The sequence below is a fragment of the Coturnix japonica genome, chromosome W (genome assembly GCF_054131305.1).
Source record: "Coturnix japonica strain WE chromosome W, WE-NBRP24, whole genome shotgun sequence".
Taxonomy (NCBI): Eukaryota; Metazoa; Chordata; class Aves; order Galliformes; family Phasianidae; genus Coturnix; species Coturnix japonica.
Window position 1 is genome coordinate 6,085,469 of NC_140701.1, and position 22,961 is coordinate 6,108,429.

Below are 22,961 nucleotides of genomic sequence, written 5' to 3' on the forward strand. Positions count from 1 at the left end.
AATAGTCATAATAAGTACACAAGTACAATTAAAACATAACTAATGTATGGCCCCGTAAGAAGGAAAACTAGCCAGAAAAGCCAAGATACACATATTGGGAAAATAAAGTCAGTTACGTGTCTGCAGTCGATGTCAGTGAAATATCAGAGCAGATGAAGAAAAAGCAAGAAGTGCACGAGCACCACTGCTGAGATTTCAGCCATGCAGAAGAGCTGAAAAACAGCATTTTTAGTCAGAGTGCACACAAGTAGCTCGCAGGAGGAAAATTTTCCATTCCAAACTGCAAATCCAGAGTCAGATAATCAGTCCTTTTAATTATTCATATGTTTCTTCAACAGCCTTAGGAAATCCTCCCTAACACCCCAGCTATCCAAGTCTTCCATAGCCCGAGCTCTATCTGCACACTATCAGCTGACCTCCTTATTGTGTTTCCCACTTCTGAATTTTCCTAGCAAGCATCAACACAAGCCCCAGACCCACCCATCAAATACATGTAGAGCAGCACGGTACTATTTCTGCATGTTTTCTTTTTACCAGAAATGGACTTTTTGCCTGACATCACCAATAATAAATGACAAAGTCATCAAGTCAGTAACTCTCCATTACTTGAGCTTGGAAACCAAAGCTTACAATCTATGTGGATTCCCGCTGTATTCTCCTGCAATGCAGATCCTGAATTACTGCTGAGTTCCCCTCAGCTCTCACTGAAAACCTCTCAGAAGCCCCGCAATGATATCTCTGAAAGAATGATGCCTTCAGTAGTCTGGAAGGTGGATCTCACCTCAACTTTGTTCCAGCTCCTCTAAAGGCTTACACCTGCCACACATGCCTGACCAACAGAGAGCTCAAGAGCACACCCATACCACAGTGTGCAGTGCTGTTCAGAGATCCAAAGGAATAAATTTTTTCCAGAAGTACAAATACGCTCTCTGTACATTTTGGCTGCCGTGTGATTGTGTGCAGCAATGTGCTGGCACACGTCAGACTATCTGAAGCTACACCTTCACATCCACATCCCACTGCACTGTGGTTTTGCTATTCCCTAACTGCAGTAAAGCTCTCCAGAAATTAGTGTAGGATCTGATTAGTGCCTTTTAAGACACCTTTAAAGCAGACCAGAAGCTCTGCAGGGAGGACACACTGCAAGCCATGCTGGGTGGATGCATCACTGGCTGTCAGGGCTGACACCAGGCACCTGGGAAACATCGTTTAAGAATCTGGTAGGATTCTGAGTAAAGACTGAGAAGTTTGCAGGCACAGAATGTGGGAAAGATGGCTCATCATGAGCGGCCTCAGCTGTTAATAAATGCACAGATCTGTCAACTAAGAGCACAATCTCTGGGTCTTTGAACTCAGACCAGTCTCCAAATGGCACAGCACCTGAAGCAAAAGGCACAACGATCCAGCTGCTCTGGTGTGGCTGCCATGCTGTGAGGCTTTTGGCAAGCCCCAGTGCAGAAGGCAGTGCACTGAATGTGACAGGCGTACTGGATATACACAGCACAAGACTAGAGCTGCAGACCAGATGTGTGAGGAAGTGAAGAGCTTTAAAAGCACAGTGCAGGACTTGGGCAGTCAGATGTTTAGTACCCCTTTTAGCTGAAAATAGGAAGGCCAGAAGAGTGGTAAGACAAAAAGAACAACTGCTGAAGAGCAAGAGTAACTCTACTTCTAGCCCCATCTGAGGAGCAAAAGCTTTGCTCTTAGAGAGGGAAAGAGAGGAGGCAGGTTCCATCATTTCCTCTCACAAATAAGCTAAAAAAGGTAAGGATTTTATCTTCACTATATTTCTAACTGTCCTCACATATACTCTTTTCAACTTAGGACCAGCCAAGAGATTAACACTGAGACAAGGGGGTAACAAGCATGAGGAGCCTTATAAATCCATCCCACACTGTACACCAGATCTGCGATGGGACATCCTCCCACCTCATCACAGCCACCACAAGAGTAAACTCACAGCAGGAAGAGGCTGCAAAGGGTTATGGACACAGGTTAACCTCCACCTTAATGAAAACATGGATGCTATTGACAGTGGCAGAGTGGGAAACCCTTGCTCTGTGATGGTCTGTAAAACCTTGTAGCTGGAGTTGGACTGCAGCTGCCCGAGGCCACTCAGGTGCCAGTGGTCCAGTGTTGGGACGATCTTGGCCCCTATCTGCCCACGTACCATGCCATCCGCGAGGGGGAAGACATTCAGAGAGTTAGGACGCTCCTTCCTGCTAAACAGAGAAACAGAGAGAGAGGGAAAGCCAATCTGTTAGCTGTTTACGAGCTTCATACACAAAAGAAACAGCACAGTAGCTCATGCAAAATATTAGTCATTAGAAACTGAACCGCACTCCTTGCCCCAGCTTAGCAGTTGTGTGGATTCCCAAACCCACAGCTCCATGGTGCTGTTTGTTCAGACCCAGAGTGTCTACAGGTAGAGCCAACCATCTGCCTAGAAAGTCAAAGGGGGTCAAGTGACCAGGACAGGCACAACTGACATCAGCACCCCCATGCAGTGTTTGAAGGAAAAGCAAAAGTGCAAAGAAACCGAGCAAATTCAAACCAATGTGTCCTTTGAGAAATGGGTGCACCGTGGGAAAACGCCACAGCAGACAATCCCACAACAAAATGGGCATCATTGAACGAAGAAAGAGGCTGAAGTGAGTCACCTACACGCCACTTCTGCACATTCCACCCCAAACCTGGTTTGCACCAACAGCAGAAATCAGTGGGTTTTGGATCACTTCTAATACTAAGCAAGAGAAGTAATACTTGCATTCTGTGATTCCTCCTCCATATCCAACTACAGTCTTCTCAAAATTCAGAATTTATACAAACTTATAAATAAATGCATCACTCATAAAGCCAGATGTCTGTATTACTTTTTCTTTATCACTCTCCTTTCTGGCAAGTGCAGGTGACTAGCAAGCTGTGGATTTGATTCTCAATATGGAAGCTGGCACAGATTTGGGGACCAAGTTCCAGTGGGAGAAAATGTAGAGCAAGCAGTGGAGGTGGAAACTCAAAAAAGAAAGTAGCTTGTCAGCATGAACACTCCAGAAACAGGGCAGCAGTCAACACCTCCTTGCAAGACACCGATCTGCTTCCCTGCTCCATCAGGCTCCATGCCAGCCCAGTACAGCACTGCTCCTGGACACAGCAATCATTTCACCAAGACTCAGCTCAGCTACCACCATCACACAGTGGGACCGGCAGCCTCCAGCAGTCCCTTCAACCCAACCTGTTCTGTGATCCTGTGATCTGTGACCACGGGTGAAAAACAACTGCAGCTGCATCTGAGGCTGCCCCAGGACTGACTCAAACACACTGACATGGCAGGGGCAGAAAAGAGTTCATTTACAAAGTGAAAGCAAAATGTCTAACGGAAGAGACCAATGCTCAGCCTTTCCATTCTGAGCACTGTCCAGCTGACACGGCACACTGCACCGCTGTGCCAGCATGGCTCCTGCTTGGAATGGCTGCTTTCTGTGCCCCATCAAGGAAAAACTGCAGGAAAGATAACTTCAGTTTCACAGTCCTGATGTTGGTGTTACCAGTCCCCAGAGTAGTTCAGAATATCCTCAGGGTTGCTATAAATTTTCAGTGCTGACTACAGCCCTTTGGAGTGACTTTCATACACCCACGTCCTTCTGGTCCAGGGGGACTCTGAGCACTTGGTTAGTTCCACCTCATGTTGTGAGGAAAACAGCAAAAGCCTCTATAAGGGCTTGCAGTAGCCAAAACCTGGATCAGAATGCTCCTCCTGTAAGACCTTAAAGCTTAGAAAATGTAACAGAACTACTAGGTTTGCCATCATTGCAAGGTGGCAACAGCCCTCTTTGTAGGCTGAGGGTGCGGAACTCACTGCCTCAGCCAAAGTCAGATGTGCATTCTGACAGTTACTGGTGACACGCATTTCCTGCCCTGCTTAGAAAAGAGGTGTATTTTGTGCTCATATAGGAAGTGCTCAAGAAACGTGTAGATGCGGTAGGCAGGGCATGGCTTAGAAGGGAAATATTGGTGGTAGGTGGACACTTGGATCATTGGGGATCTTTTACAACCTTGGTGATTTGATGATTCTAATTTAAAGGAGAAAAGACAACTTTTTAAAGTAATCTGGAAGGTGAAGTTCAAATGTCCAATCACACAGGGATGATCCCGGTTTGGAATCCAGCCTCTGCCCCTTCTGCTTTGGGTGCATGAGCTCCTTCCTGATGTAGCAGCTTGCTGGCTCCCTCTGCACCAGCCAAGGGAAGTGTGCCATGTGAGTGAATCTAATGCAGATGTCAGTACACAAAGAGGGCAAATAGGCCAGCACAGAACCTTTCAGCATCACACCACGACCACCCAACAGCAACCTCCAGAACTATGATTAACAAATAGCAGTAGGATTTACCTTTTCCTCCATGACTGGCGATGACTGCAGCGACAAACGTAATAGCCAAAACAGAGCAGCAATTGCACAAAAAGCAAGACAAAAAAAAAAAAAACAATAAAAAAAAACACAACAACAACTATTAGAGAATGAAGGTCATGCAAACATGCAGCCCTATCAGAGACAGCGAATGCATGCACTTTTATTCATACTACTTGGAGGTGTGCACTGTACCCATTCCCCTCCTCAGATGGCAGCAGACACACACACCCCCCAGCAGTTCTTGCACCATCTTCTCTCAAGTGACAAGGAAGCACCCTTGGTGCATTTACAGCCTTATGCAAATATGTATTTACACAGTCTACCATATAGAACACACCCAAGCACATCCACAGGTGAAGGTAACCAAATGCACTCACAAACATGTAGGAAGACATTGAGAGATTACACCCATATCCCCCCCAAAACACATCAGTGTACCAACTCACAAGTGCTGGTGTTCACCCACACGCAGCTGTGCAGACACAGGACCACACAACCCTCAAAGGCACAAACATACACAAATACAGCACACATGAACAGCCCAAAGCTTGAAATGAAGGAAAACGACCCACTTCCCAGCTGCTGTTCCTACAGATTCAGATGGAGGCCTGGCAAGGGCTGTGACAGACACAGAGAGCTGCTCTTTCTTCCCATTCTTCCAGGAACTAGCAACACGTTACATGGAATAGCATCCCTCCAACACAGAGACAATCCTCAGTGCAAGGTTTGTCCTTCATACCAGAGAACGGGGTGTGGGGGGGCAACCAGCCTAACACACTCCAACCATTACAGCTGTGATCAGGATTGGTTTGGGGCAGAGGAAAACAGAAACAACCTATTGAGGGAGCTGTCAGGAACACACACTCTCACAATCCTAACAACCTACTGGTTCTTTTCACCCCATATCTTCTCTTTCCATACCCATCATGCCTGCCTCCATTCACCTACAGAGGCCACCATCCAGCTTCTGCTCTTCTTTCCTTGTATAGATTTCTATATTTTTCCACTGGTCTGCTAGAAAAGCATTACCTTCAGATGGGAAAGGGTTACACTGTATTCTGTAATCAGTTTTATTTTTCTAAGCCACTCTCTGACATGACACCAATTTACTGCTCTGCAGAAAACACAGCACTGAGAACTTACTATATGGAAAGAACTCAGCCAGATCAGAATGTTCCTATTCCAGTTCCTTTTAGATCCGCTACAGATTTGTGCTGTCCTTCAGAGTTTGTGCAGGAGAAAGCCTAGATAAGTCTCTCTGCCTCTGGAGATTAGGGTATAACTGCTTCAAACTGCTATATTGCTGCCCCTGAAACACTGCTGGATATTCTCCATGGCAGGAGAGCTGAGCTGCTCTCTGCAGAACAAAAGAAACAGGACCACACACTGACACTTGGCTTCCTGCAATGCTGCACCCTGCCAGCTCAGCAATTCCCAGCTCCCCCTGTTCCCAGCTGAGACATGGAGATGGCAACAAGACAGAAACGCACACATCAGCACAGCTGTTCTTCCTACAAACATTCATACCTTTCAGGTAGGTGGGAGAGGTGAGTTGGACTGAACAAAGACCTAATCCACCCTGTTTCTCCTTCACCATGGGTGTGCCTAAGAGCTTGTACAGAGACATCTGACAGCAGAGGCACACAGCCCAGCAGAAGTCTCAAACATGGATGTTCTGCAGTTACAGAGCCCATTTTCCTTCAGCATCCTCCCTTCCTTCTAACACAATGTTACGTTACCAACAGCTGTGAACAAAACTCCCGTTCCCCCCAGCAGCCCTGTGTGCACACCAGTAAGGCACCAGTACAGAACCAGAGGCTGACCCCCAAACCTTCCCCTCACAGCACAATGCTCGGGCAGGAGGCCAAGCACTGGCTGGGGAAGGAACATCACGTCTGCAAGGAATCGGGGAGCAGTTTGCGTCTCTCTTGCTATCTCCTCTGCTGTTTTACAATACACAACCAAAACCTTGATGATCTGAATTCCTTCCCAGGCACTCCAACCCAGCAAAAGGAAGCCACAGCTTCCAGAGAGCTTATATTGTTTATTTCAAGACCTGACACTTCCTTCCACTTTCTTTATCCCAAACCTAATGGACACACTAGTATTTAAATGTTACGGATCTAAACAGAAGGTACTAAAATAACCTTATGTTTAGAAAATAGGAAGAATATTTCTTCTTTTCTTCATTTGAAATTATCTTTTTATATGTGGTTTTAATATAGTGGTTTTATATACTGCACTTCATTTCCTGCTACTGCCATTCCTTTAAACAGAGGCTGGCTCTGATCACTTTGGTGCTATGAAAACAGAGGGGAAAAAAACAAAGCACTTTCATGGGCATAAGTAGATCTATTGAGTGACTGACTCAGATAAATCTTCCCTTAAGAAACTGGGGAAGAAGTTACATAAAGGCTAATGCGTTTAACTACTCCAGTTTCGCTGGCTATCACACATGCACACAGACACACACAAATGAACACTCTCTTCCATCCCCATCCATTTTATGGATCAGTCCTTTACATGATACCTGAGAACACAAACGTTGCTTTCCAGAAGATGTCCATCTGCAGCAGCACAATGAAGTCTAAGCTTTGTAACAGAACACAAAAAACTCCTCTCTGTCAAACCTTAGAGAACTTATCCACAACTCACCCTCAACCCATTACAAAAAGCTTCAGGTACAATCCATGCCCACAGGGAAAGATCCTTTGGTTTCTTTCTCTTGCAAATATGCACTCATTTGATAAGTTCCTGGATGGCAAACATTATATGGAGAGGTTATGGCCCTACCTTCTCCCAGGTACACTGCCCTCAGTTTGATTATTTCCCACAACCTGCTGCATCTTGGATCATTCGATGTGTTCCACATAGGTCTGGATCATCTGAGAAGAGGAAAAAATACGTGAGGCAAACAGAATAAAACAAAAGACTCCATTGGACTCCATGATCATTATGGGTCCCTTCCAACTTGGGATATTCTGTGATTTCTGTTTTTTGAATATTGTTTTCCAGCATTTACTTCCAATTCCTTAAAATTTCTTTAAAAAAGTGCTATCTGATGTTCAGACAGAACCTCCCGTGTTCCGGTTTGCACCCTCTGATTCTTGTTCTGGCACTGGGCACCACTGAAAAGAGCATGGCTTCATCCTCCTTGCACCCTCCCTTCAGATAATGTTGATGCTCTCAAGTTTCTGAAGCTCTAGTCACTGTCAGGATGAAAAACCCAATTCTCTGATGTGGTTTTATGGGTAAGCTAAGAGTTTGTTTATTTGGAAGGAATCAGGCAACAGCTTACCTCTGTGTGACGCTGATGTAAAGCATTATACTCTTTCTTCATTTCTGATTCACGCTCCTCCAGCTGTGAAACTGCCAAGAAAAGATTCCACCCATCAGCTAACATACAGATCTAGACATGCTCCATGCAAGAGAAGCAATGAAACCTGCACTACACTAGTGTGGATATGTCGCACCCTGTAGATTGCTCTGATTTTTATACCAAAGAAAGGGACAGCCACAGATTTCAGGCTTTCCACAAACTACATTAAAACAAACAAGAAAAAACAGCACATGAAGAATATCTGCAAGTATATGCTCATGGAAAGCAAACTACATAATTGTATCTGGTGAACAACTTTGCTTACTCTGATCTGCATAGTTTTTGGTCTTCAGCTCCAACTGTCGAGTCTGAAATTCAAGGTGTTCCACTTGGATTTGTAGCTCTTTCTTCTCCTGTTCCAGGGCATCTTCAAACTCTATGAACTTCTGTACAGGGAAAAACCAGAGAAGGAAGCAAGGATGAGGAACAGACCTAAACGTATTTGACTTTTCCTCTTCTCTCCTCCTATACTATGTGTGCGTATACATACATATATATATGTACACACACAAAAAAAGCAAGAGATAAGAATTTCTATGTGCTTTAAGTTAAAACAGCATTTACTCAAGCTAGAAATACTTATCTTCTAAAATAAAGTAAAAGATGTACTTTGTGTATCATTAAGATATAATCTGCTGGCCAATGCAAGTTATGTAAACCAACACGGTTCCATCATCTTCAACAACACCTTTATCATGCTAGGCTGAATTTGGATTCCTGTTAGTTTTATGTCAGAAAAGCCAAATTCTGTGTCTACGGTCATGCATTTAGAAGTGCCTACGTCAGAAATCTCCTTCAGACATCAGAAAATTCCCACTATTAATGATGTTGCATCTAAATTTTGCAGGAAACATACAAGCCTTGTGGAAAACCAACCCACAACCGTCACACCTCACAGTCTCCTTTGCAATCCACTTCCCAGATCTCAGACCAGAGGTTTTTTCAGGCACACATCAGAGAAGGGGTAGAGAGTTACATGGTAAAAACCAGAGCAACTTTGACAGGTGATTCTATAAGGATGGCACATTCAGCTCCAGAGCTGCTAAGAAAAACTTGAGTCTTACTTTTTCAGTTCTGTAAGTTGAGTTATGCCTCAATTGGTGCAGAATGGAAGCAGTGAGTGATGAGACCTCACAGCAAGAAAATCCCAGCCAGTCTTCTCTGGGCATCAGTAAAAAAGAAAAAGTTCTAACCAAGACAGCCACACTGAGCAACAGGCCTAAAGAAGCCATTTCACTTGGTTTGGACTGGTTGAAGCTATGCTAAGAAAAGCAGTATTTCCCTCTGCCCCCTCTCAGGGTTTGCTGGAAGCACTCCATGCTAATGCTCTGTTGACAAACTTCCAATTACAGCCCAGCGCTAAATCCCTCTCCCTTCTCACTTGCTTGGCTTTCACTCTTGTGCAGCTCTCCTGGCACAAGGTGCCCATCTCTTCCCAGCTCCCCACCCAGGCGTGTGCCACCCAGCCAGGCAGGAATTGTGCTTGGAGTAGCAATAAACTTTAACTGACTCTAAGGAAAACATTCACAGAACTCTCAACAGTAAAACAGGAAGCAAAAGAAAGCAGGAGACCAATTTTATTCCCACTATGTAGGTCAACTTTAATAGGATTCCTGGATTTGCTACCGTTGCTTTGGTTTAGTTTAGTGAAACCGATTGGAAGATTAAACATTCCACACTAAGGCTCTTCTTAGTCCTGTCTGTCTTGCAGCCTCAAAGTACTCAAACAAACTGCAAACTAGCAATGAGCTGACCACATGGAGAAGAAACAGAGACAGCAGCATTAAAAATTAATGCCACTCTAAGTGTTCTCAGGGAAGAAGAGCATCTCAGGTGAGTGCACTGCAGCAATATCCTGCTCCATCTCCTACGGAGATCGAACACCAGCTCTGGGCACAGGGACCCAACGGCTCCTCACTCTGTCTGGCTCCAAAACGCTTCTTGGCTGTTCCTCCATCAGAATCTCCCAGCCAGTGTCTCCCCCTGCATCAGAAAGTCAAGACAAGCAAATAAAGTGGGTGCCGTGGGAGTGGCCACCCAGCAAGCATGGGGACATGGAGGCACTGTTCTCTAAGGAACTGAGAGAGACCTGAAATCCAGCTGCCCTGGTCCTTATGGGTGACTTCAACATTGCAGATGTTAACTGACAGTAACACACAGCTATCTATTTTCCACACATATGTTTACAAACTGCACCAGAACAGAAGGAAGGGATGCCATGGAGCCTGGACAGGCTCAAGAAGTGAGGCCTCAGGAACAGGTAATTCAAATGATGTTGAAGGGAAAATCTTCCTTTCTTTTCTACCCTACTACAATGAAATCAATGGGTGAACTGGAAGAACAAAGAGTCCACTCCCACTTGTCCTGGGAGAGCAAAGCCGAGCACAGCATTACTATTTTTTCCAATCCCTTCATACTTGCTTTCAAAGGATAATTTTCCAGCAGTTATAGGAGCCAGATATATTTTAAACAGTTAGTAATGATGGAACATGACGCTGCTGTACACATACAAATTAGTCTTGCTGGAGCCTCTCCCTGGATTTCAAGCAGGATCGCTGGTCTCTAACATCTCAGGATAAGGTTACAACCAGCACCATGGTTCACACGCTCATCGTTAAATGGAAAACAACGAGCACAAAATCATCTTAAGTGAAAGAACGAGTATTCCTCTGCAAAGCAGCGGTACACTGGAGATGGCTGAGCTTCCTGCATTACTGGCTTTCAGAGGAAGAAAATGACTAAAAATAGTAGCATGCGGTCAGAAACCATCATATCATATTAACAATAAATCAGGCAGAGTGAAATAGATGTGCATATATGCAGAAATCTTATTCTAAGGTCTTAATCTGGGCTGGCTGGCAGCACGTATTACATGCTGACGGGAACAGCAGCAGCTCAGCCGTCACCTTACCCTGCGGCTGGGCAGAGAGCAGCGCTGGGATGCACTGCCCGGGAGAACAGGGAGGATGCACAGCTGGATGCACAGCTGGACGCACAGCTGGATGCACAGCTGGATGCACAGCTGGACGCACAGCTGGACGCACAGCTGGACGCACAGCTGCCTGTGAGGTGGGGGCTGTCTGCAGGGCAGGAAGGACTCACACCGCATTCCACTCCCCACCTGCAGGAAGGCTGTCAGCCAGGGAGCCAATGCAGGCTGTGCAGCCTCCAACTCACAATTTGGGGCAGTAATTAACTGGCAATTTGGGAAGTTACGTTGACAGTATTCTGTCTTAGGAGGCCAAGACAAAGAAATAGGGCAGAACCCACTGGTGGTAGGACGCAGTACTGCCTGGTGGGCAGATGCTTTGAGCTACACCCCACGCTCAAATCTTTGCTATCCTCCCCAAAGAGAAACACTCCTCTGAAGGAACACCTCCACCTGCACAGGAGCACACAGCCTCAGTGAAATAACATCCCCTTGACAACTGCAGCCCTTAAGGGCTTTTGCTTCTCTTGCTAATTTCAAGGATTCACAAGCACATCTTTTATGTGTTAGCTACTTTATAGTTGTAGATTGGTCTTCAAATGCTTCTGTGAAATCAAATGCTGTTATTTTGGCATATATCAATAAAACCATCTCCTGGATTCCTATTCCAAGGGATCTGAGCCTTTTTTTGAAGAATGAGATGCTCTGCCCTTTAAATGCTCTCCATGAAGCAGGCCTGGTGCTATGGCAGAGCCAGGGCAGGCAGATGGGCTCTTCCCAGCCCTGACACAGCTCTGCCCCCGCACACCATGGATCACTGTAGAGGAGCACAAAGGGAGCACGGGCAGCTAACAGAGCTCTTCAAGGCAGCCTTGTGGTAAGTGGGGCTGACAGGGCAGGAGGTGCTACTCGAGTGCAGCAGATGAGACCGGACTGGGAGATGCCACTCATGAAGAGAATCAAAACATCACACAGGAGGAACGAAGCGATGCTGATGGTCAGAGAGGAGCTGGGACTGGGCAAGGGCATGCAAACATCGTGACTGTAATGAGAAGACTTGAGAGAAGGGAGCTGAGCACAAAGCAAAGATGAGCCCCAGGTCAGCTGCAACACAGTGTGAGGAGACAGACAGACGTGCTGCCATCTCCAGCCAACAGGATGTCACACAGGTGAACACGCAGGGTGATCACACCAGATAAATCCTACCATTGTCATTTTGAACAGTGCAACACTCCAATTCATGCTGAAGCCTTCCAGGAAAGCCACCTGCTATTGCAGCCCCACACACCCAGGGATCAAACCAGGCACAGCCAAGTGTCACCCAAACCAGCTGCACACAGATCCCTCCATGGGGCACTCCAACCTGACCCTCCTCCAGCAGGCAGCGAGCAGAGCTCGGCTCGTGCCACCAACACAATGGAGACCAAAGGCAGGACTGGTTTCTATTAATACTTCAAAGGCACAGATATCTCATGGAGGCAGAAGTTACTTGGAGTAAAAGTCAATGCTGGCACAAGAACAAACCAGTAAAAACAGGCTGCAAGTTAAAAAAAAAAAGAAAGTGGAATTCAGGAGGAGGTCACTTTTAGAAGAGCAGACGCAAGAGGTTTAAGTAATGGCTTTAAGACAAAGCCTGATACATTTATGAAGCAGCTTCTGTAATGCAACTGCCTGCAGTGCTGAGGAATGGGCTGCTGAGTCAGCAGGTCCCTCCCAGTTCTGTGCTCCTACAAGTGGGTGCCATCCTAACACCCGCTACAGAGCAGGAAGAAAATTCCTATGCAAGGTCCTATGCATAAGCTGCAGATGTCACTAAATAGTGGGAGCTGCTGGCTCCCTGGAGTGTAGGGAGGCCTTGCAGTAAGAGCTTGACGAGTTAGTGGGATGTGCATTAGGCTCCACATGAGGATTAACAAGGGAAGTGCTGTACTCTGCACTGGGACAGGGCAGCCCCAGCTCTGTGCAATGACAGGAGCGGCACAACAGAGGTGCTATAAAGGAAGGGAAGAAGATCGCTCACCTGGAGCAGAAGATCTCGGATTCACATGGGAAAGCTGCACCAAGGGGGGATCTCCAGAAAGAGACCCTTGCCAGCAGCAGTCAGCCCCTAAATGGGCTCTAGGAGAGGTGCAGCCATTACCCTGCGCTCACACAATGCAAAGCAGGTGGAAGAACATGGCAATACTGAAAAGCTGACGCTGTTCCACAGCTTCAGTGGTTTGGAGGTCAAGGAAAAGAAATGTGACATTCTGAGCCCTGCAATCACAGACTGACTGCACTGCTTCATTTCAAGGGACTTCTGACTTCAGTGCTCTTGTCCGGGTGCTTCTGCTGCCCTATTTTAGAGCAAGTGGAAAATATTGAGTCACTCTGCAGTCAAAGTGTCCAGAAAAGCTTCGCTTTTGGCTGAGAGTATTTTGAAAGATACTGAATGCAACCATCCTGGGGAAATGAGTGGCAGAACATGGAGACAGAAACCTCTGCTTCAGAGGAAGGGAAATGAAGGCTGTGCAAGCTGCCCCAATGGAGCAGGACATGGCTGGGTGCACACTTATGTAAAACAAGATCTAGTGGTTCTGCAGTAGCGGGAACAGGAGGATACGACACAACTTTTATGCCAGAGAATAACATCCACTGCTGGTTTCAGTTCACTTAACATCAATAAACTAACGATGTAATCAGACGCCCATGACATGATATTGCAATACAGGAACAAATTACTTTGTGATCACCGACTCCCAGCTCCCCAGCATTGCTGCAGCTGTTGAAATGATCATTGATACACGCAAAGAACTCAACAGCAAGGGATTGAACATCGCTCCTGGAGGTGGAACCCCCACTGAAGGTGGGGCTGGAAGCTGCAGACCCAGGACAGGCAAAGCACACAGCGCCGAGTGCTGCTCAGGGACGGAGATGGGCTTCCCCTGCTACAGAAGTGCAAGGCGTGCTCTGGTGGGGGGTGCATTTCTCTGCTTACAATGAGCTGATGAACAGCAGAATTCTCTGTAGCATAAGAGATTTTCACTTCCATAACACGTAATCCACTGCACAGGAAGAGGCACACAGGAAACTGCTGCAGGTAATGGTGTGCTTTGGTCACACACAAAGGGAATGACAGCTGTATCTCACACACGTGAGCTGATAGCAGAGGCTACACAGGGGGCAAAACCCATTTGTTCTCATAGAAGCACATTATCTATTCCTTTCTGCTAACAAGGCCCTATGCAGATACTTTTTTGCCCATTCAGCTCAGATGCGCCTGAGGATGACAGAGTGCTTTTACATCTGCCAACAGCACCGTGCTGTGGGTCCGAGCGTCCCTGCAGGATGTAAATGTTGTCACCACATCTGCTTCCAGGAGCAGGCACAGCAGGAAGCAGCACCCCCTGTACCTGGTAAACTGAGAGCAGAAAGATACGAGTCCAAAGATGCAGGATCCATCCATGGGGCTGTTCCACCCCACGCCCCGAGCCCCACTCCTCCCCAGCAGCAGCACATTTCCAAGTATTTAATTCTCAGAAACTACAAAATACCGGCTTGTGGAATGAAGTCCCACACTTGGAATTGCTTTTCAATCCCTCCCTGCCTTCATATGAATTTGAAAAGATCAGCTGTAAGTTTTATTAACACATACTTAAAACTTAAGGCTACAACCCAAATTGACCAGCATTAGTACAGGGCGATAAATGTCCTGGGCTCACGTCCTCACCATCTAGCACCCAGAGCACCTCCATTGAAATACTGCACGGCGCTTTACTCTGGAGTCATGAAGGGATTTCATTTACCACATCTAAGCAAATCAAAACCCGACTCTGAGCAAGACTCCTGGGAAGGAAAAAACCCTCTACTCTCCCAGTGTTAAAACACAGCCAATACAGACGCATACATTCCTTTCCCAGCAGCTTTGCAAAGACATGCTGATGACACGGCAGCATTACACTTCTAGCGGTACCAATGTGTCCGGCACGTCGCAGACCGGCCCTGCTGGAGGCTGGAGACGCCCGGCTGCGCCTATGGCCAGAAAGATGCCGGTGGTGTCGGCGGACTCGAGCGCTCAGTGCGGAGCAGCGCGCTCAGCTCGGCTCCTTTGTCCCCGCATGAGGCGCTGTGCCCTGATGCCGCCCGCTCCCAGCACCTGCCGCAGCCCCAGGGATCCGGGACCCGCAGCGCCCGGGGAAAGGCTGCTGAGATCAGACAGGGAATCATCTCCAGGGCAGGGGAAGTACAGGGAAGACATCAACCATCTGAGGGCCGCGTTTAAACCCGAAACCGGCAGGAATCCTCCAGTCATCCCCGTGCAGCCGGTGTTCGAGCTCGGGGCAGCGCAGCAACGCGGAGCCATTCCCAGCTATTCCCAGCCATTCCCAGCTATTCCCAGCCATTCCCAGCCATTCCCCTTCCCCTCCGCACGGGCTGCACGGAGCAGATGGAGCGGGGCCGGGAGCGCGGCCTGCGATGCGGGTACCGCCGCAGCACATCACATCACATCGTATCACATCATCACATCGCATCGCATCATATCATCGCATCACATCGCATCACATCCCCGGCCCTTGGCGCCGCGCACAAGATGGATGCCGGGCCCCATTGGCGCTGGGCCGCTCTCACTCACCTCCTCGGCCTGTTTGCGCAGCACCTTCTCCCACTCGTACTGTGTGAGCAGCTGCTCATTGTCCTCCTGCAGCAGCTCCAGCTCCACCTCGTGCTCCTGGTTATCGGTCAGCACCGAATCCAGGTTCTCCAGCACCGTCACCACCAGCGGCATCAGCTCCTTCACCACCTCCTCATTGTAGCAGTGGATGAGCCGCTCGAACTCGCGGTAGATGCTGTTGGCCAGGCCCAACACCCGCTCCGACATCACCGACCCCGAGCAATAGTCGTTGCCCGGGTACCCCCCCACGCCGCCATCATCCAGCTGGATCTCCAGCATCGTGCCAGCCCCACAGCGATGCGCTGCGCCCCGCGTCGATCCGCTCCGTTCCGTTCCGATCCGCTCCGTTCCAATCCGCCGCTGCCAAGACCCACCGCGCTCCGCCCGCCAACGGGACCCAATGAGCCGCGCGGCGCCGCCCCGACACCGAGACGCGGCGCTGAGCAGACGGAGCTGCAGCCGGGCGGGGTGGGGCGGAGCTGCGGCATCCCCGTGTGTGCCGCGCGGGCCACGCTGCCGCCGTGTGCATGTATGGAGCCGCCAAGGGGTGGGGGTGGGGAGTCACAGAACGATGCGGGGCCGGAACGAGCCGAGCTGGAGAGCGGCAGGGGAACACCGGGAACACACAACATAACACAACACAACAACACAACACAACAGCAGAACACAGCCCAACCCCCAGCCCCGCACGCACCACCCGATCCCGGCGGCGGGGAGCCGAGTCCCATGAGCTCCGGCAGCGCGGGCCGATATAGGAGCGATATTTCTGGATGGGAGGAGTCAGGAGCTATAAGCTCATTTTGCAGCTCAATTAGTGATGCCCCAAACGCCTCCAGACCTGAACGTCTCTGCCCAGAGCCTGTGAAAACCAGGGCACTCCTGTGCGCCTGCATGTAACAGTAGTTTCAATGTAGGTAATGATCCTTCAAGGTGAAGTGCCTGCGGGTTCTGCAGCAAAAGGGTTTGATGGCCCCATTGAGGCGGGGATGGATCCAGAGAGAAAAACAGGGAAAACTGGCTGCCTGCCGTCCCCTTGGTCACCCCCATAGGACCCCACTGAGCTCCAGGCCCTTCTCAGCTCCATTGCTCCTCTCTGGACACACTCCAGGGTCTCAGAGTCCCTAATAGTCCGAAAAAACAATAAAGGAAGTTGTCCAAGGAGAGGTGAAAAGAACCTCATCGCTTATTCACTGCAGGGAAACATCTTCAGTTTGGGGGGTAAACGGAAGAGAAACGGCTGCATAAAATGACAGCTTACAGACAGGAGGAGGCTGTCAGGTGTCACGGTGTTATTAAAGGCCACAAGAGCACGAAGGGAAGGAGTGCAAGAGTGGGATTAGGGCAGGGGAGCTCCTGAGGGCTGCCAGCAGATCTGCAGCCTGCGTTCGATCTGTGTGAAACCCACATGGCACAGTTTGACTTCAGCACACTGGCACATCCTGAGCACAATGGAGTTATTGGTGCGAGGGCAGTGCCTGGGGGATCCCAGCTATTATGTGCTGTGTAACAGCAGCAGAAAACAGCTGCAGAGAAACCTCAGAGTGCTCTGTGAGATCTCAGCTGCAGCTTATCTTGGGCTGTGGAGTCTGAGCACAGGGACAGCAGAAATCCATCTCCTGTCCTGCACTGAGCTGGGCCCAGCAGGGCAGGCAAACCAGGGCCTGATCTTTGGGAAGGCTCCTGACGTGGATGTGAGTTAGAGCTCAAAGATGAGTGTGATTCCACAATCATTATTGTCATCCTACAGACTCCACGTTACACAAAGCGGAAGGCACTTAAACCTGCCCTAAAAGCATCATTGCAGTGGGAATATCACATCTCACCCGTGATTCACGGCCTTAAGCCCTGCAAACACTCCATTCTATGTGATGTCATTATACCTAGCTATATTGCTAGCATGCTGTAGATTCGGTGCACGACGACTTTAAAAAGACACATTTAAGGCTTGTCTCACAGAAAGGAAGAAGTGACCATGAAATATTATTATTTCATCTGAGATGTACTTAGTTATGGAATGGAGCACTGATGAATCACGAGGCAGCTCTGCTCCGAGCATCGTGCAGAGGAGCTCATGGGCTTCTCTGGGACTGCAAACCTCCCTCTGAGGAATCTTAACTGCAAGAAACCTGGCCTGAAGGTTTGGTCCCCATTCCCAGTGTTGTGACAAGAGTCACCTCAGTTCTCTGTTACTTTACTTCAGATAACCCCACTGGGTGACCCTTGTGTTGGTCTCTTACAATTGGATCTAGGAGGTGCTGGCTGCCTGTGTTTATGATGAAAGAGCAGCAGTGATGTGGGTCTGTGTGAGGTCACAGTCATTGCTGGGTTGGGAGGGTTTGGCCCCCAGCTGTCGAGCAGAGCTGGTGCTCTGGTGAGCGTGCTGCACACAGACACTGAGCTGTGAGCGTTCCTTGTTGGAGATCATCCTTTGGGAGCCCACTGCAGGCACCGCTGCGGCGTGTGTGTGAGCTGGGCACAGCCCGGACTGACCAGGCCAATAAGGTGAGCTGGGTTTGGTGCTGGGAGGCTGCTGGAAGGAGTCTGAGCAGAACAGCTGGGCTGGGGAGGAGCTCCCAGCTCAATGGAGGCCCTTCCGAGTGGCTGTTTGCAGGGGAAATTGATTCCTTGCGAGATTCTGTCACACGTTTTGGTGAGGATGATGAACTGCCATTACTGCCCTGTGTGATGCTGCAGTGCAATGGAAAGCACAGCAGTGATAATGGGGTATCAAAGTCCTGGGCTGCAGCAGGTGAGGATAAGCCCAAGTGCAGCAGCTGTGGGCACAGAAAGGAAGGAAAAAACTGCTGACCATTGGAAGGGCTCAGGCAGGCAGTGATCTCCAGTCAGACACCCTCACCTGCACTGCCAACCCTTCAGTGATGTCTGGGAGGGGTTTGCATGTGCCTGAGCTGCCCTGGGTTGGCCCTGCCATCCCACCAGGTGCTCAATCTCTGCTTCAAGCCGTGACTGAGCATCGCTGCTACAGCCCTGCAGAACTGCTGCTGGTCCCCAGCCTTTGTTTTAGACATTAGAAGGGAAGGAGAGCACAGACTTCATGGAGTGCAACTTGTGCTTTATTGACCCCCGGATCCAGCACATTTTTAACAGAACCCCCTGAAGTCCTGGTGAGATCCAGGTGCTGAGCTGGGCCGTGGGCTGTGCAGTGACATCACAAGCACAGTGAGCTCACAAGCGCTGCCTGGGGCCGCGGCTGCCACCAGTGAGTGCCAGAGCCGTGAGTGCTGCGCAGAGTGTGGACACGCTGTGTCAGCCCTCGTCCCGGCTGGCAGTGACGGTGGTGGTGGCTGCTGGTGCTACCTGCTCTCACTGACGGTGTTGCCCAGCCATTGCACTGGTGTGTTGGCTGGAAGGGAGGAGAACTGCAGCTGTGCCCGGGTAAGCCAGAACTGGAGGTTTCTCAAACGTGTGAGTGGTAGCACTGCATCCACTGCAGCTGCAGCAAGGGTAGATGATGGAGTCCTTCTCATGGCAGGAACACAAAATGTATGCTGCAAGGTATATAACTGCTGGTGGGATGGAGAACAGCACTTGCTGGGGAAGTCATGGCACTTAGACACACATTGGTTCCAGAGCTGGCACAGTTCTTGCAACCAGCTGCTTCCAAGGCATTGCCCTCCTCGAGAGCCCAAACTGCATCAAAAGAAAGCTGGGAAAATGCTTATTCCTCATGATTCTTCCCTTGTAGGCACTTCCTGTAGGGTTCCGGTCCGAGAGGACTCTTTGGGGATCCAAGCAGTTCGAGCACAACCGTCTCTTTGCAAGAGCAGGGAATTCCTCTGGAGATAACCCAGACGGGCTCTAAGAATTTCACCATGTCTCAGCAAAGAGGCGACTGCTACTTCTACTTCTACTCCACCTGCACTAAGGTACGGTTGACTTTCTTCTGCCTGGGTTTTCTTCCATTTCCTCATGTTGAAGAGAAAGGGGTGGAGCAGGGGAGACCTGCTGGTGATGTTACCCTCATAGCGCTGCTAACAGCCTGGGCTAATGGCATGGACACGTTTCAGGCTGTGCTCTTATTTTCCTGTGGTTTCCTTGTGCTTGCAGGGAGACAGCTGCCCCTTCCGCCACTGTGAAGCGGCTCTGGGGAGCGAACGAGTCTGCAGACTGTGGATGGAGGGCGGCTGCTCAAATAGAAACTGCAAGTTCCGTCACATGAGGATTGATGTGAGTGTTTGCCTAAAGATGTGCTTTCCAGCTTAGTCTACAACACCACTTTTCATGGCTGTGGTTGGGCTGAATGCACTTCTGCAGGCTGGATATGTTTGCTGTGAAAATCTTACTGGTTTCTGTTTCTAGAGGGGACTGGGAGGAGGTAAAGAAGGCAGAGAATTCAGTGCCTTAGGTATATCACAGCGGGAGATGTTTGCATTAGGAGCCAAAAGCATTTTCTCCCCAGATGCAAAAAGCTCGCATTGCTCAGCCTCCTAAAGCTGCTGGAGCTGGGTGGTAGGAGAGAGTGGCACTGCCCTCCTGCCAGCAGGGCTCGGTTGTGCCCTATCGGGCCTTCTCCGTCCTGGATTTCTCCAGAGCAGTTCATTCTGGCTGCTTGGAGTAGTGAAAGGAGGGGCAGGAAATGAGGGTACAGAGCTAAGGCTCCACACAATGGTTTCTGATGGCTGTTGGAGCGCGGCATCTCCCTGCAGACCTGATGTGCCTGTTTCCATGGCCCTTCCTTTCCTTCTCTCTGCAGAAGCAGCGCAGTTTGATTCCCTGCTTCTGGGAGAACCAGCCCGGAGGCTGCCAGAAACCACACTGCGCCTTTCGCCACCTGAAGGAACGCGGTGGGAACAGACCGACTGCGCTGCTGAGCCACAGTGAGTGTCCGATGGCGTGAAGCATGAAAGGCTCAATTCTGAATGTCAGTTCTGAGCGGGTGCAGGATGCATGTCACCATTCATTGGGGAGGCAAGGGAGAGTCGTGATAGTGAAATATCCGTCTGTGCTTTGGCTGTCAGAGCAGCGCTGGGCTTTTTCTGGAGTGAGGAAGATGCACTGCAGGTCTGTGCTGACTGCACAGCATTTGGGCAGCGGAAGGCAAATGTAACAAACAGTGCTTGAAAATGTGAAGCTTGTGGTTGACTGTGCTCAAACCTGCCCCCAAAGAGACGCTCATCAATCATTCCTTGTTTCTTTTCTGCCAGAAGTTGACACCAGTGGCCTTCCTCCAAAGAGCGGCCTTGCAAAAAGTCTGGGGAACCAGACAGAGGTTGACAAGGCACCAGAGAGAGGTACAGATACTCAACAGGCTCCCGGGTTTGATGCACTGTTTTTCTACTGAGATCTGACTGTTCTTTCCCGGGACTCTTTGCAGTTGACATCCCAGTTTCCTCCCATGGCCCAGCTGGACTAAAACGCAAACGGTTGGAGGAAGAGAAGGGAAAAGCAGGGGAATCACCCTGCAAGAAAAGAGTTAAAGGTGAGCACGAGGAGCTCGTTACAGTGCCTCAGAAAAGCAGTGCTGTCATTTTGCATTGCTCTCTGTCAGACTTTTCCTTGCCCTGGATTATTACTGAGTGCAGCTATTGGGTTTCTTTGTTCCTTTGTATGCGTTGTTGGTACACAGAGATGACCGTGAGCAAAACATGGCTGAGAATCCCGGACAGGGCAATGCAATTCCACTGGCCAAATGTATTTAACTTTGTGGAAGGGTGGTGGGACTGATAAGAGAACTTGATCTCTCTTGAGGCGCAGCAAGACAGTACCAGCTCTCTCTTCCTTTTACTTTAGGTGGGCGCAGGGTCTCTGTGAGGCCCATTGATTGGAAAAACACCTTCCCCCCAACGCGGAGACAGAAACGAAAAGCAGCAGAAATTCATCCATCTGCTGCTGAGGACGCGGATGAGCCCCCAGCTAAAAAACTACCAATGGTAAGAGCAGTGGCAAAAGCAGTAGTGGATATGAAAGGTTTACATTGCCCTTGAAGAAAAGGAAGAAATTCCAAGTGTTCTACAGCTCTTCTGTTTCCCTTGAAGGCAGCAGATGTCTCACAAGGTACTTGTGGAAACTCTGACCCGTGCTTCATACTCTGTCTTGTTTCTTCCTAGGAGACTCTTGCTTCAGTCCCGCCCGAATACACCGTGCTCAGCACCGAAGTCATAAAGCTTCCAAGCAGGTGATGACCACAACTTGTTCTTCCTTAATGCCCTTTTCCCATCAGACAGAAGTTCTTTCACACTGGGGGAAAATGGGGTGTTTGAGATATGTCATGGCATAATGCAACAAAGGAAGAGGTCATCTGAGATCATTGAAACTGCTTTGTCAAAACCTCTGCTGAGTTCATGGGGAAAAGTACCTCAGCCAGCAAGCAGGATTTTGCAGAGGATGATTTCTTGACATGTTTACAGACAAAGCAGTGAGGGTGGCAATGTGTTTCTGCTACAAAGCCCAGCCCCTGATTGCCAGACTCAAACTGCTCTACTTGAACAGATGAAAAAGGCACCTGCTGGTTTCCTTAACTCCAAAGGCAGCCGCAGGTTAATCGAATCACCATCCCTATGTGGGTGTGAGGGGAAGGAGGGTCAACTACAGACCTCAGAGCTGAAAGCACATCTCAGAAATGTCACGTAGATTGTTCTTTTCCTTCCCACAAGTCTGGAGCTGCTCCCAGGAAGCCACGCAGACCCCATGGCACAGCCAGAGGAATCCAACACTACATCATGTTCCTCACAAGGGGCAGAAAATTAGCAGCTGAGCTGCACAGGGGCGGGGGAAGCAGCCATCACTGAAGACAACAACCTTGAGGAGCTTCTGATGGAGCTCACAGAAGAACTGGAAGGAGAAACTGATGTGACGTTGAGGATGTGGATGAGCTCCTTCTGGACCTGTCCGACATGACGGCTTAACACCATCGCCTGATTGGACAGTTTAAAACAACAACAATTAAAACCAGCCCTGTTCCTTTCCAGCCCTGCTCCTTTTTGTTGTTACTCTGTGGGTATTTCTGAGACTCTGCACAGAGTCTTAAAGCCGAGTCAAAGCAGTGACAATCAGCACTGACTGCATCCTGTTCTGATTTCCTTGTGGCTCTGAGTTCAGGTCCTGCACCCGCCGCCAGCTCTGGGTGCTGCTTCAGCATTGAGGGCACAAAGCTCCTCTGTGGGCACAGAACGGCGTCCATCCAGGGCTGAAACTTCCTCCTTCCTTCACCCTCAGCAAAACTCTGCCTTGGGCCCAATGGGAGCTCTGCTGTTCTGATTCCTTGGGCAACCCTTTGAGAAGGCAGTAACAGCGGGCTCAATAACTGAGGCTGAAGCACAGCACTCAGGGCAGGGGCTCATGGGGGAACACAACGACGGGGGATTCAGGAGCTGGGGGCAAAGCCGCTGTGCAGGGAGCGGCCCCAGCAGCCGCCGTGGCTTCGTGGTACCCTGGTGGTCGGGGCCTGGGCGGCCTCTGGCGGCGGCATTGCCGGCACAGCCCTTACGTTCCTTTCCATTCCCTCCCGTTCCCCATCCCATCCCCATCCCATCTCCATCCCATCCCATCCCCATCCCATCCCATCCCACCCCATCCCATCCCATCCCATCCCCATCCCGTCCCTTTTCATTCCTCCCCGCCCACCCAGCGGGGA

General features: G+C 49.5%; 2 protein-coding genes and 1 pseudogene across 2 annotated transcripts in view; 1 reads left to right on the plus strand and 2 right to left on the minus strand.

The window, feature by feature from the left end:
- The window catches only part of LOC146754403 (obscurin-like), a 53,963-nt gene that overhangs the window by 12,065 nt on the left and 18,937 nt on the right, over positions 1-22,961 (minus strand). The window lies entirely within an intron of this gene.
- Positions 1,839-15,646, minus strand: LOC146754405 (C-Jun-amino-terminal kinase-interacting protein 3-like; annotated as a pseudogene).
- On the plus strand, positions 19,160-22,075 carry LOC146754406 (uncharacterized). The gene is made up of 8 exons (XM_085527452.1): positions 19,160-19,254; positions 19,436-19,555; positions 20,082-20,205; positions 20,533-20,619; positions 20,703-20,807; positions 21,119-21,258; positions 21,436-21,503; positions 21,982-22,075. Exons 1-8 carry the CDS (start codon positions 19,201-19,203, stop codon positions 22,073-22,075), a joined length of 792 nt encoding a protein of 263 aa, XP_085383578.1. The 5' UTR covers positions 19,160-19,200.

Excerpts from the sequence above, each read along its gene's own strand:
- LOC146754406 (XM_085527452.1), top strand. The coding sequence starts at position 19,201 with ATGTCTCAGCAAAGAGGCGACTGCTACTTCTACTTCTACTCCACCTGC. Across the intron at positions 20,206-20,532 it reads GACTGCGCTGCTGAGCCACA|AAGTTGACACCAGTGGCCTT; the intron begins GTGAGTGTCCGA and ends CTTTTCTGCCAG. Across the intron at positions 20,620-20,702 it reads TGACAAGGCACCAGAGAGAG|TTGACATCCCAGTTTCCTCC; the intron begins GTACAGATACTC and ends GACTCTTTGCAG.